Raw genomic sequence first — 13,034 nt, 5'->3', positions numbered from 1 at the left:
ACGTGGAAGAAGGTGCTCTGGTCAGATGAGACCAAAATGGAACTTTTTGGCCAAAATGCAAAACGCCATGTGTGGCGGAAAACTAACACTGCACATCACTCTGAACACACCACCCCCACTGTCAATTATAGTGGTGGCAGCATCATGCTCTGGGGGTGTTTTCTCTTTAGCAGGGACAGGGAAGCTGGGCAGAGTTGATGGGAAGATGGATGGAGCCAAATACAGGGCAATCTTGGAAGAAAACCTCTTGGAGTCTGAAAAAGACTTGACTGGGGCGGAGGTTCACCAACGACCCTTAACATAAAGCCAGGGCAACAATGGAATGGTTTAAAACAAAGCATATATATGTGTTAGCATGGCCCAGTCAAAGTCCAGATCTAAATCCAATCGAGAATCTGAAAACTGCTGTTCACAAACACTGTCCATCTAATCTGACTGAGCTGGAACTGTTTTGCAAAGAAGAATGGGCAAGGATTCCAGTCTCTAGATGTGCAAAGTTGGTAGAGACATACCCTAAAAGACTGGCAGCTGTAATTGCAGCAAAAGGTGGTTCTACAAAGTATTGACTCAGGGGGCTGAATAATTATGCACACCCCACTTTGTAGTTATTTTTTTAAAATGTTTGGAATCCTGTATGATTTTCGTTCCACTTCTCACGTGTACACCACTTTGTATTGTTCTTTCACGTGGAATTCCAATAAAATTGATTCATGTTTGTGGCAGTAATATGACAAAATGTGGAAAACTTCAAGGGGGTCGAATACTTTTGCAACCCACTGTAGTTATTTTTTTTTATATGCTTTCACTTTGTTTTCATTTTCCAAGTCTTGGTTTTGGTACAGAATATACATTTTTTTTAAATTGCTTTTGATTGATTGTTACTAAAAAGAATACACAAGACCTAGCCTTTAATCCTAAAACACCCTAAAATATATTCTACTACCTATCACGGTTAAAACGTTAACCCCGTATTGTCTTTTGTGTAGTTATACTAATACTTTCCCAAGTTTGATTATAATTTTGAAAATACATTTTTATGTTGGATTGAGTTTGTCTTTACCCATTTCTCATGTGATGTGGGTCCAAGCTTTAAAACACACCAAAATGTATTGTTCAACTTGACACGGATAAAATGATACCACATGTGCCTCATTTAGTAACAAACTGGTGGTGCACTCTCCACAATTAAACTGGACGTGTATACTCTTCCAGTTAGGCTGAAGTGAGCGTAAGAAAATTTAACTTGAGCTATTTCAGCGTGATATGGATAATGAATCAACGTCATAGTGACATTACAACAGGATCTTGACAACATGGCCATATGGGCAGGCACATGGCTAATGCAATGTAATGTTGATAAATGTAAAGTCATGCACCTGGGACGTACCAATGGTAGTGCACCATATCAAATAAATGGCATACAGCTGTTGACATTCTCATTTGGAGAAGGACTTGGGAATACTGGTTGATGACAAGTAATTAGGTACAGTGCCAAGCAGCAGTAGTTAAAGGGACTCCAAGCACCTCTCATGGGCATGCCTTTAAGACTCCGACCGTACTGCAAAGTACTTAAAGATGCATACCTTTCTGTAGCTTGTGCTCTCCTCTTTCATTTGAATCGCTGTTCTACACCAAATAGTTTAAATTCGATTTCAGTTTAAAAATCGCGGCTGCCATCTTGGCTATGTTATAACTTCCGGGTCACTCCTGTCTTCTCAGAGAAGAGCATCACTGAATGAAGCGGGAAGAGGAAGTGACACGCATGGCCATTGCAAGAGGCTCCTCCAGAGGGGTCATAGCACGCTTTGTTGGAAGTCGTGTGTCTTAAAGGCATGCCCATGAGGTGCTCGGAGTCCCTTTAAAACAAAATTCTAGCTTGCATAAAACGTTAAATAAAATCTTGAGATGCTAGTATACTACGCCCTTTGTATCAATCATTTGTGAGGCCACATCTGGAGTTTGGGATCCAGTTTTGGGCACCACACTATAAAAAATACATTGTCCTTCTTAGTATTGGTACAAAGACAGGAAGCTAAATTATTCAGAGGATGGAAGATCTCACTTACCAAGAAAGTTTGGGCAAACTGGGCTGATTAACGTGTATAAATACAGTGCTGCCCATAATTATTCATACTCCTGGCAAATTTTGACTTAGTTACTTTTATTCAACCAGCAAGTTATATTTATATATATATATATATATATATATATATATATATATATATATATATATATATTTTTTTTTTTTTTTTTACTAGAAATTACATAGGTGTCTCCCAAAAGATAAGACTATGTACAAGAGGCATTATTGTGGGGTGGGGGGGGGGGGGGGGGGGGAGAAATATTTCTCAGCTTTATTTATATTTGAGCAAAAAGTGTCCAGTCCAAAATTATTCATACCCTACACAAACTGTCAGTCTGTGGGAATATCCAAAGTTAAATACGATTCCAAATGGTCCAAGCTTTTCTATAGCATGCTAATTACCCTGATTAATTGACAACAGCTGTTTTAATCAACTCAACAGGTGAAAAACAGCAGCTCTCTGCATTGGGTTTGTGGACAGTCATGGCTAAGACAAAGGAGCTCAGTGAGGACCTGCGGCTGCGCATTGTGGTTGCTCACAAGTCAGGAAAGGGCTACAAGGTCATTTCTAAAGGTTTTCAAATTCCAGTGGCTACAGTACAAAGTATTATAAAAAAAATACAAGATGTTCAATGTGGAAAATCTGTAAATAATATGAGTACGTGGTCCGAAGCCAAAGTGACACCTGTGCTGGCCAGGAGGATAGTGAGAGAGGTGAAAAAGAATCCAAGGATCACCACCAAGGCCATCCTTCTGAATCTGGGCTCTGCTGGTGGCAATGTCTCAAGGCAGACAAGCCAACAAACACTGCACACTGCTGGGTTTCACGGATGCAGACCAAGGAGGACCAATGAGGTTCCCTGAGGATGGCGAAAGGCAGAAACCGGTAGAAACTGGAGACCGGGCATTGCTAACACTGACACTTTGATGTTGTTCTATGCGCGCTGTCGCACTATATGCGTTGTACATGCTAAGGGTCCCTGTTAAAAGGACTCCTGAAGTGCATGTATACTTAATTATTTTTTGTGGATTGGACTAAAACTTGTGGTTTTAATTGAAGAGGAAGTGACCAATTTTTGTGCATTTTTTTTTTCTCTGGTGACGGTCACCTGCATATGTTTGTTATGAGCACTGTGGTGACCTGCAGAGTATAAAGGAGAGTGCCAAAGCACTGTGGTTTTCTTATGCAGTTGATTGATACCATATTGGAGTGGTTACCAGAAGCAGCTGGCAGAAGTGTATTACTTGGAGCGCCTGTATTCTTTTCTACTGAGACCAAGGAGGACGCCACTTCTCCAGATAAGACACACAAAAGCACACTTGGCCTTTGCAAATGCTTATCTGGACAAAGAAGACGACTTCTGGTCTTCTGTGTTATGGTCTGATGAAACAAAAATTGAATTGTTTGGTCACAATGTTTCCTTCATTTGGTGTTAAAAAAAAAATAAAAAAAATAAAAAAAAAAGCCTTCAACCCAAAGAACACCATCCCACTGTCAAACATGGTGATGGGAATGTAATTCTTTTGGGTTGTTTTTCAGGAAATGGTCCAGGAAACCTAATCACAGTAAATGGCACCATGTAAAAAGAGCAATACATGAGGATTCTCAAAGACCACATCAGCCAGTCTGCAGAGAAACTTGGCCTTGGGCACCATTGGGCATTTCAGCATGACCATGAACCAAAACTTACAGCAAAAGTGGTTAGCAGGCAACCACATTAACGTTTGGAGTGACCCAGCCAGAGTCCTGACTTGAATCCAATTGAGAATCTGTGAAGGGAGCTAAACATCATTCAAACCTGAAAGATTTGAAGCTCATTGCTAAAGATGAATGGGTAAAAATACCTGTGGAGACCTGCAAAAAGCTGGTATGCAATTATAGGAAGCGTTTTGATTGCTGTAATAGCCAATAGCCAAGGCTTTTCTATTGATTACTGAGAAGGGTATGAGTAATTTTGGACTGGAAACGTTTTGCTGGAATGTAAATAAAATCTTAGAAATGTTTTTTTAATATTCTCTCCCCCCCCCCCCCATACAATAATTCTTCTTGTACATCGTCTTATTATCTTTTGTGAGACACCTATGTAATTTCCTGTCAAAAAAATGACTTGCTGGTTGAATAAAATAAACTTTAAGTCAAAATTTGGCAGGGGTATGAATAATTATGGGCAACACTGTACATCACAGGGCAATACAAAAGCTTGGGAGATTAGCTTTTTTTATCTCTAGGGTTTTACAACGGACAATGGAAAATGATCTGCGTATGGAGGAAAAAGGTTTTTGCCATCTATTTAGAAAGCGGTCCTTCACATTAAAATTTGGAATATCTTCCCTCCGGAAGTAACAGGGATACAGAGACGTCAGAAGAATAAAAATGTCTAAAAAGTTTAAAATTTGTGGAGACAGTGGTGGAGTCGCCTCCTCCAAACAGACACAAGATAAACCAACCAAGGTTAGCAGAACAAATATATTTACATCCTCCAGGGGAAAATGCAACGCGTTTCCAGGTATGACCCCGCTCCACCAGGCAATAGGTAGGAGTAGGTACAGTGCAGGTCTGTAGCTGGGCCATTTACAAAAGTTTGAATGCGAAATAAAATGTTGTTGTTTTTTTTTTTTAACACTATACCAACATATTAATAGTCTTCCGGTAGAATTTAGTAACTTTTTATATTTGATGTACAGTAAGTCTTAGTGATGATTGTAATCAGCTAATTACGATGCAAAATTTGTATTTATCACTAGTAAGTCTTTGGAACCTCACTGGTTTTATGTTAAATAGGAACTTCAGCCTAAACAAACATACTGTCATTAAGTTACATTAGTTAATTAAAATAGGTAATATAATCTCTTAACCACCCTGTTTTAAAAGAACAGGCAAATGTTTGATTTCATGAGGGCAACCATCTTTTTGGTTGAAAGGAGGTGACGGAGCATGAGACACAGTTCCAACTGTCCTGTGTGCTGATCACCCCTTCCAGTTGCTAGGTAACATGAATAACAACATAGGAAATCCCATCATGCTTTGCACAGCATCAGGGGAAAAAGCCTGGGCAGTTTTCTTTGATGGGTGGAGCTTAGCTAAAAATGCAGCTAAAAATGATGCTTTGGTAAGAAAAACAAAGTTCTGATGCTGTGAAACTGTTAAAGAAACACCAAGCCTTTTCAGTTCTGCTGAGTAGATTTTTAGTCCGGAGGTTCACTTTAACTTACAATTTTCAACTCCTATGAAATATCGAAAGTCTGTGTTCTTTTTCAAACAGTACTTCATCATTCACGTACAGCATGTAAATGTGCTTTATAAGCAATTTTTTAAATAAAATTAACTATTTTAACCACTTTACCCCCGCCCGTACGGATTTCTCCGTCCCTTTTTCCATCCTTTAACCCCCAGGGACGGAGAAATCCGTACTTTCCGCGCTCCCGCCGCTGTCCGCGCTCCCGCTCGTAAACACGCCGCCCGCCGCTAGTAAACACGCCGCCGCCCGCTCGCCCGGAGATCAATGAACGGGAAAATCCATTCCCGTTCGTTGATCTAAGCCCCGCAATGATCCGCTGCTCTCCGATGGGCAGCGCGATCATTGTGGAAAAAAAAAAAAAACACTCACAGCCTCCTAGTATTCCGGACGCTCGCAGGTCGCAATAAACAAAAAGTTACTGTTGCCATCTTGTGGCCAAATAGTAAAACTACACCCTAAGCATTTTTTACATATAAATAAATTAGTGTTACACAAAAAATTAACTCATTACCTCCCACACTCCCCATTTTTTTTTTTTTTTTTTTTGTAATTAAAAAAATTTTTAAAAAATTACAATTAAAAAAAATACATAAATAGTTACCTTAGGGACTGAACTTTTTAAATATTTATGTCAAGAGGGTATAACACTGTTACTTTATAAACTATGGGCTTGTAATTAGGGATGGACGCAAAACTGAAAAAAATGCACCTTTATTTCCAAATAAAATATTGGCGCCAAACATTGTGATAGGGACATCATTTAAAGGTTTTATAACCGGGACAAATAGGCAAATACATTTCATGGGTTTTAATTACAGTAGCATGCATTATTTAAAAATTATAAAGGCCGAAAACTGAAAAATAATTTTTTTCCCACATTTTTCCTATTTTCCCATTAAAACACATTTAGAATAAAATAATTCTTGGCATAATGTCCCACCTAAAGAAAGCCTAATTAGTGGCGGAAAAAACAAGATATAGTTCATTTCATTGTGATAAGTAATGATAAAGTTATAGATGAATGAATGGAAGGAGCGCTGAAAGGTGAAAATTGCTCTGGTGCTCAGAGGGTAAAACCCCTCAGTGGTGAAGTGGTTAAAGCAGAAAATAAACGTTGTTGTTGACGATCCATACTTTGTAAATACGTGATCACAATCTTTGGTGTTTAAAGGGAAGGTTCAGGGAGGGTGGGTAAAAAATAAAAATCAATTTCCACTTACCTGGGGCTTCCTCCAGCCCGTGGCAGGCAGGAGGTGCCCTCGCCGCCGCTCCGCAGGCTCCCGGTGGCCGACCCGACCTGGCCAGGCCGGCTGCCAGGTCGGGCTCTTCTGCGCTCCAAGGCCCGGAACTTCTGCGTCCCACGCCGGCGCTCTGACGTCATCGGACGTCCTCCGGGCTCTGCGCATGCGCAGTAGAGCCCGGAGGACGTTCGATGACGTCAGCGCGCCGGCGTGGGACGCAGAAGTTCCGGGCCTTGGAGCGCAGAAGAGCCCGACCTGGCAGCCGGCCTGGCCAGGTCGGGTCGGCCACCGGAGACCACCGGGAGCCTGCGGAGCGGCGGCGAGGGCACCTCCTGCCTGCCACGGGCTGGAGGAAGCCCCAGGTAAGTGGAAATTGATTTTTATTTTTTACCCACCCTCCCTGAACCTTTTCTTTACCCACTTCCCAACTGAGGGGTTTTACCCCTTGACCGTAAAAGCAATTTTCACCTTTCAGCGCTCCTTCCATTCATTCATCTATAACTTTATTATTGCTTATCGCAATGAAATGAACTATAGCTTGTTTTTTTCGCCACCAATTTATGCCAAGAATTATTTTATTCTAAATGTGTTTTAATGGAAAAATAGGAAAAAATGTGAATTTTTTTTTTCAGTTTTCGGCCTTTATAGTTTTTAAATAATGCATGCTACTGTAATTAAAACCCATGAAATGTATTTGCCCATTTGTCCCGGTTATAAAACAGTTTAAATTATGTCCCTATCACAATGTTTGGCGCCAATATTTTAATTGGAAATAAAGGTGCATTTTTTTCAGTTTTGCGTCCATCCCTTATTTTTTTTAATTGCAATTTTTTTTTTTAATTACAAAAATAAAATAAAATTGGGGAGTGTGGGAGGTAAGGAGTTAATTTTTTGTGTAAAACTAATTTATTTGTATGTGAAAAATGCTTTAGGGTGTAGTTTTACTATTTGGCCACAAGATGGCAACAGTAACTTTTAGTTCAATGCAACGCTTGCAGGAAGTACTAGGAGGCTAGGAAAGTTTTTTTTATTTTTTTCCACAATGATCGCGCTGCTTATCGGAGAAGCAGCGGATCCTTGTGGGGCTTAGATCAACGCACGGGAATGGATTTTCCCGTTCATTGATCTCCGGGCGAGCGGCCGGCGGCGTGTTTACGAGCGGGAGTGCGCGCTAGAGCGAGCAGGAGTGCGAGCAGCGGGGGGAGCGCGGAAAGTACGGATTTCTCCGTCCCTGGTTGTGAAAGGATGGAAAAGGGGACAGAGAAATTCGTACGCGTGGGGGTAAAGTGGTTAAAGGGGTTCTGTTAGGGGTTTCTGAGGAGAAAAAAAAGACCCTTACCTTGGGCTTCTATCTGCCCCGTGCAGCGGTAATGTCCCACGCCGTCCTCCTCCCATCTGCTGTTCGCCGCCGCCGGCCCCGGTCTAAGCGGCCTGGGATCGAACTGCGGCTGCGCTACAGTGGCCGCGCACCCGCTCGCTTCCGCCTGCGTCATCGGAAGCTTACTGCGCAAGCGCAGTACAAGGCTCCGTTGTACTGCGCCTGCGCAGTAAGCTTCAGATGACGCGAGCGGAGGCACGGCAACGCGCATTATTCGTCTGTGTGACAGACGAATAATAGCCCGGTGCCGGCTGCGGGGAACGGCAGATGGGAGCAAGACGGCGTGGGACATTACCACTGCAGGGGGCTGATAGAAGCCCCAGGTAAGTGGCAGTTTTTCTCCTCAGGAACCCCCTCAGAACCCCTTTAACATGAGAAAAAACTTTACAGTTGGTCTTTTTTTTTTTTTTTTTTTTTACTTCTAGGATTCTGCGTAGTAACTAAATGGGAAATTAGATAGTCAGAACTCTCATCCTTTTAATGTCTCGCTGTTTTCCTAACCTTGACTTTTTTTTTTTGTTTATTCTGCAGGAGATGGAAATCCCAGAGAAAACAGTCCATTTATTCATAGTGAGATTGAAAAAGAAAACTTGTACGATGGGAAAAACATGGCTCTTTTTGAGGTAATTTTGTATGAAAATATTTGAGACTGTAACAAAATTTTTAGCCTTATTCCTTCTATCCTATAAATTCCTATACCTGTTCTAATGTGGTCTGGCTTACTGCAGCATATAGATAGATAGATAGATAGATAGATAGATAGATAGATAGATAGATAGATATAGAGAGAGAGAATTTTTATTTTATGTTTCAATAAAAACATTAAACACAACAACACATTACACATTAATGCTGTCTAGTGTCCTCACACATCTTACATTTGAGCTGATCAGAGAAGAATTACAACAGAGCAACAGGTGTCCATATACACTTTTGACATAGGAAATTAGCAACAACAAATAACATTTGTAAAGCGCTTTTCTCCCATGGGACTCAAAGCGCATAAGCATGGCTCCGACCATCGTGGTACAGAGGAAGAATTTTATAAGTCTGGAAATGCCAGGCTAAACAGGTGGCTTTTCAGTCTGGATTTGAATACCTCCAGGGATGGTGCTGTCTTTACTGGGTGTGGCAGGGAGTTCCAAAGAGTAGGGGCAGCATGACAGAAGACTCTATCTCCAGATTTTTTGAGGTGCACTCTGGGAGTGACCAAGTTTATAGAACTTGCTGATCTGAGGTTGTGAGAGGTGTGGTGCAGCTTCAGCAGATTCTTCATGTATCCAGGGCCCAGATTGTGCAGGGATTTGAATGTCTGCAGTCCAATCTTGAAGAGTATTCTCCATTCTACTGGTAGCCAGTGCAGTGAGCGAAGGATCGGTGTAATGTGACAGTGGCGAGGCTGGTTTGTTAGCAATCTGGCAGCAACGTTCTGCATTAATTGCAGGCGACGCAAGTCCTTTTTAGGGAGGCCAGCATAAAGGGCATTGCAGTAGTCCAGCCGTGATGTGATGAAGGCATGGACTAGGGTTGGAAGATCCTTTGGGGGAATCAGATGTTTAATCTTTGCAATGTTCTTCAGATGAAAGAAGGAAGATTTAACTACAGATGAAATTTGGTTTCTGAAACTCAATTCCCCATCGATTAGTACTCCAAGGCCGCGCACAAGGTTGGAGCTATTTATGTCTGAATTCCCAATCCTGATTGGTGTTGCTTTAGGATAGAGCTGTTTTGATGGCGAGTGTTGGCTTTGGACAAACAGGACCTCAGTTTTGTCAGCATTGTTTCAACCAGTTATCATTCATCCATGCCTGAAGCTCAGCTAAGCAAGACTTTATTTTTGGGGTAGGGTCTGTCCACCAGGTTTGAAGGACAGGCATAGCTGTGTGTCATCGGCGTAGCAGTGGTACGTCAGGCCATGACGTAGGATAAGTGTACCGAGTGGCAACATGTAGATTGCAAACAGCAGAGGGGATAGGATTGATCCTTGTGGCACTCCGAATTGTAGAGGTGCAGGTTTGGACATTATAGGACCTAGGGATACTCTCTGTGTTCTGTCACTCAGGAATGATCTGAACCACTGGAGGACTGATCCACTGATGCCACAGTACTCCTGCAGTCTGTTAAGCAGGATTTCATAGTCAACTGTATCAAAAGCCGCTGAGAGATCCAACAGGATTAGGATGGAGCATTCCCCTCTGTCCCTTGCCATGAGCAGGTCGTTGCAGACTTGGATGAGGGCTGTTTCACAGCTGTGGTGTTTCTTAAAGCCAGATTGTAGAGGGTCCAGGATGTTGTTTACTGACAGCCTGGTTTCAAGTTGCCGATAGACAGCCTTTTCAATAACTTTACCTAAGGGAAGGTTGGAGACAGGTCTGTAGCTGCTCATAGCATCTGGATCCATGGAAGGTTTTTAAGAAGGGGCTTGATGATTTCTTCTTTTAGAGAGGTAGGAAACCTCCCTGCTTGCAGAGAGCAATTTACTATTTTGTGAAATGCTGGACCAAGCAGGGCATTTCAGCATATGTTTAGTTGGTCCAGGGTCCAGGTCGCAAGTTGTCTGGCGGAGGCGACAGAGGATGTCTGAGATCTCTTCCTCACTAATACTTTTGAAGTCAGTCCAGGGTGTTAGGTTGTTTTTGCCACTATTTCCAGGAGTTGAATAAGTCTTAGGTGCTGTGGACTGAATGAGACACCGAATAGAGGATACTTTGTCAGCAAAGTAGCAAGCAAATTGTTCGCATAGCTCCTTTGAGGGAGTTATAGTAGGTTTTAGACAGGATGGGTTACATAGTCTATCAACTGTGTGAAATAGTTGGGCTGGCCTGTTGGCGGCCTTTGCGATATCCTGTGATAGGTAGGATTTTTTCTTGGTGATCGCATCTTGGTAGCTTTCCAGGTGAGAGACAAGGGTGTGTTTATCTTTTGAATTCTGAGTTTTTCGCCACTTCCTTTCTAGTCTGCCCGCTTATTTCTTTAGGTCCTTTAGTGAGCTGTCAAACCACCGTGCATGGTGAAGTGGTGTAGACCGTTTAACAGCGACCGTTTAACAGCGACCGTTTAACAGCAACAGTGCCTCTATCTCGAAATGAACGGAAACAGATAATTAATGGGATGCATTAAAAGGGAAATAAAAACTTGAGATGCTAGCATAATATTGCCCCCGTGTAACTCTCTAGTAAGGCCACATCTGGAATATGGAATTCAGTTCTGGGCACCACATTACAAAAAAGATATTGCAGTTTTAGAGCAGGTGCAGAGACGAGCAACAAAATTGATACGTGGGATGGAAGGTCTCACTTATCAAGAAAGGTTAGATAAACTGGGTTTATTTAGTCTAGAGAAAAGACGCCTTAGAGGGGATCTAATTCACATGTATAAATACATCAGAGGGCAATATAATTGCTTGGCGGATGAGTTTTTTGTCCCTAGGCCTTCTCAAAGGACTAGAGGACATGATCTGCGCATGGAGGAGAAACGTTTTAGCCATTTATTTAGGAAAGGGTTCTTAACAGTAAGAGTGATTACGATGTGGAATGCATTGCCACAGGAAGTCGTTATGGCAAACTCTATACCTGCATTTAAAGGGGGCTTAGATGCTTTCCTTGCGTTGAAAGACATCCATGGCTACAATTACTAGGTAATGCCTAATGATGTTGATCCAGGGATTTTATCTGATTGCCATCTGGAGTCGGGAAGGAATTTTTCCTTTTAGGGGCTAATTGGACCATGCCTTGTAAGGGTTTTTTCGCCTTCCTCTGGATCAACAGGGATATGTGAGGGAGCAGGCTGGTGTTGTACTTTATACTGGTTGAACTCGATGGACGTATGTCTTTTTTCAACTAAAATAACTATGTAACTATGTAACTATATGTATGTCTTGCACCATGACGTCGATATCTAAATTGGGAATCAAGGTGTCTGTGGATTCAACCATTTATACCATACTTTATTGAATTTCTTGAATTGATTGCGCGATTGATAGGTCATTTTGTATAAAGGTAAGGCGAGATTGACTAACTGTAACGATAGGTGTCAGCAAGTAACAGAGTTCTGATTATTAGGTGATCTGCAGTATCACCTATAATGCAGATATATACCTGATTATATGATGATCTGCAGAATCACCAATAATACAAGTATACTAGCAACTAAGAGATAGCAAAGTATAGTGCTTGGTGCAACAGTAGTACTGATAGGTTTAGCTATGTCTCACCAGAGGAGCTGGTGGGCACTAACCGGACAAAGCCCCTCACCAGAGACAAGGGCCCTCTGGTGAGAGTAGAGTGGTCAGACTAATCGAGTTGGCAACAGACAGATACGGTACAAAGTCAGAAGGCAAAGGCAAGAAGGTTTTAACAGGCAGAGTCGGCAACAAGATTAGATGGGCAGAAGTACAGAATCACTGAGAGTAAGAATAGTCAGAACGAGCAAGAGTCATACACAGATAATAAACAATATTCCAATTATAATTATAGCTATCAAACAATCCTATCACTGTGTGAAATCCCCGGTTTCCTCCCGGATCAAAGCACACCGGATCTTTTCAAGGTCTGAGCGCTAACACGAAGTATTCGCAACAGCAGACAAGTTGCGAGTGATTCAGCCAAGCTTAAGAAGCAGAGAAGACCCCTCCGGCACGCCCCCTCCCATCAACCAATGAGGAGCGGCGAGCGGCTCCTCTGACGCCGGCCGGTCAGCTGACGCGCCTCCTCCCCGCATAAAGGTCCCGTCTTTGCGCGCACGCATGCGACAATGCAACCCTATGTGCTGCTGACAAACCCGTCCTCCGCATGCTAGATGCCCGGGGCCCGGATAGGTCGCTGGGCAGGGAGATGGAGGCAGCTGCGGTGGTATCGCTGTTCACCGCAGCTGTCTCTTCCGTGTTTTACACTAACCTCTTCCAATCAAATAGAGAGGGAGTTTCTGGAATTTGATCCATTTGATCAATAAAGCTTTCCTAACGTAATATAGTAAGATTCTGTGCAGGATCAATTGGTTCTTACTGCAAATTATATCTCCTACTATTCCCAAAAGGCACAACCTCATCTCAAGGACTATTCCCAAAAGGCACAACCTCATCTCAAGGACAACTG

At 42.3% G+C, this 13,034-nt stretch overlaps 1 protein-coding gene across 5 annotated transcripts in view; it reads left to right on the top strand.

Annotated features, from left to right (window-relative positions):
* The window catches only part of SLC12A7 (solute carrier family 12 member 7), a 715,067-nt gene that overhangs the window by 210,929 nt on the left and 491,104 nt on the right, over nucleotides 1-13,034 (top strand). For all 5 annotated transcript variants that reach the window (XM_068236473.1, XM_068236472.1, XM_068236469.1 and 2 more), the window contains exon 2: nucleotides 8,473-8,564. In XM_068236473.1, the coding sequence (XP_068092574.1) occupies nucleotides 8,473-8,564 (92 nt within the window). The remainder of the gene's footprint in view (nucleotides 1-8,472; nucleotides 8,565-13,034) is intronic.

The sequence above is a fragment of the Hyperolius riggenbachi genome, chromosome 5 (genome assembly GCF_040937935.1).
Source record: "Hyperolius riggenbachi isolate aHypRig1 chromosome 5, aHypRig1.pri, whole genome shotgun sequence".
Classification (NCBI taxonomy): domain Eukaryota; kingdom Metazoa; phylum Chordata; class Amphibia; order Anura; family Hyperoliidae; genus Hyperolius; species Hyperolius riggenbachi.
This window is presented reverse-complemented; position numbering and strand designations above follow the sequence as displayed.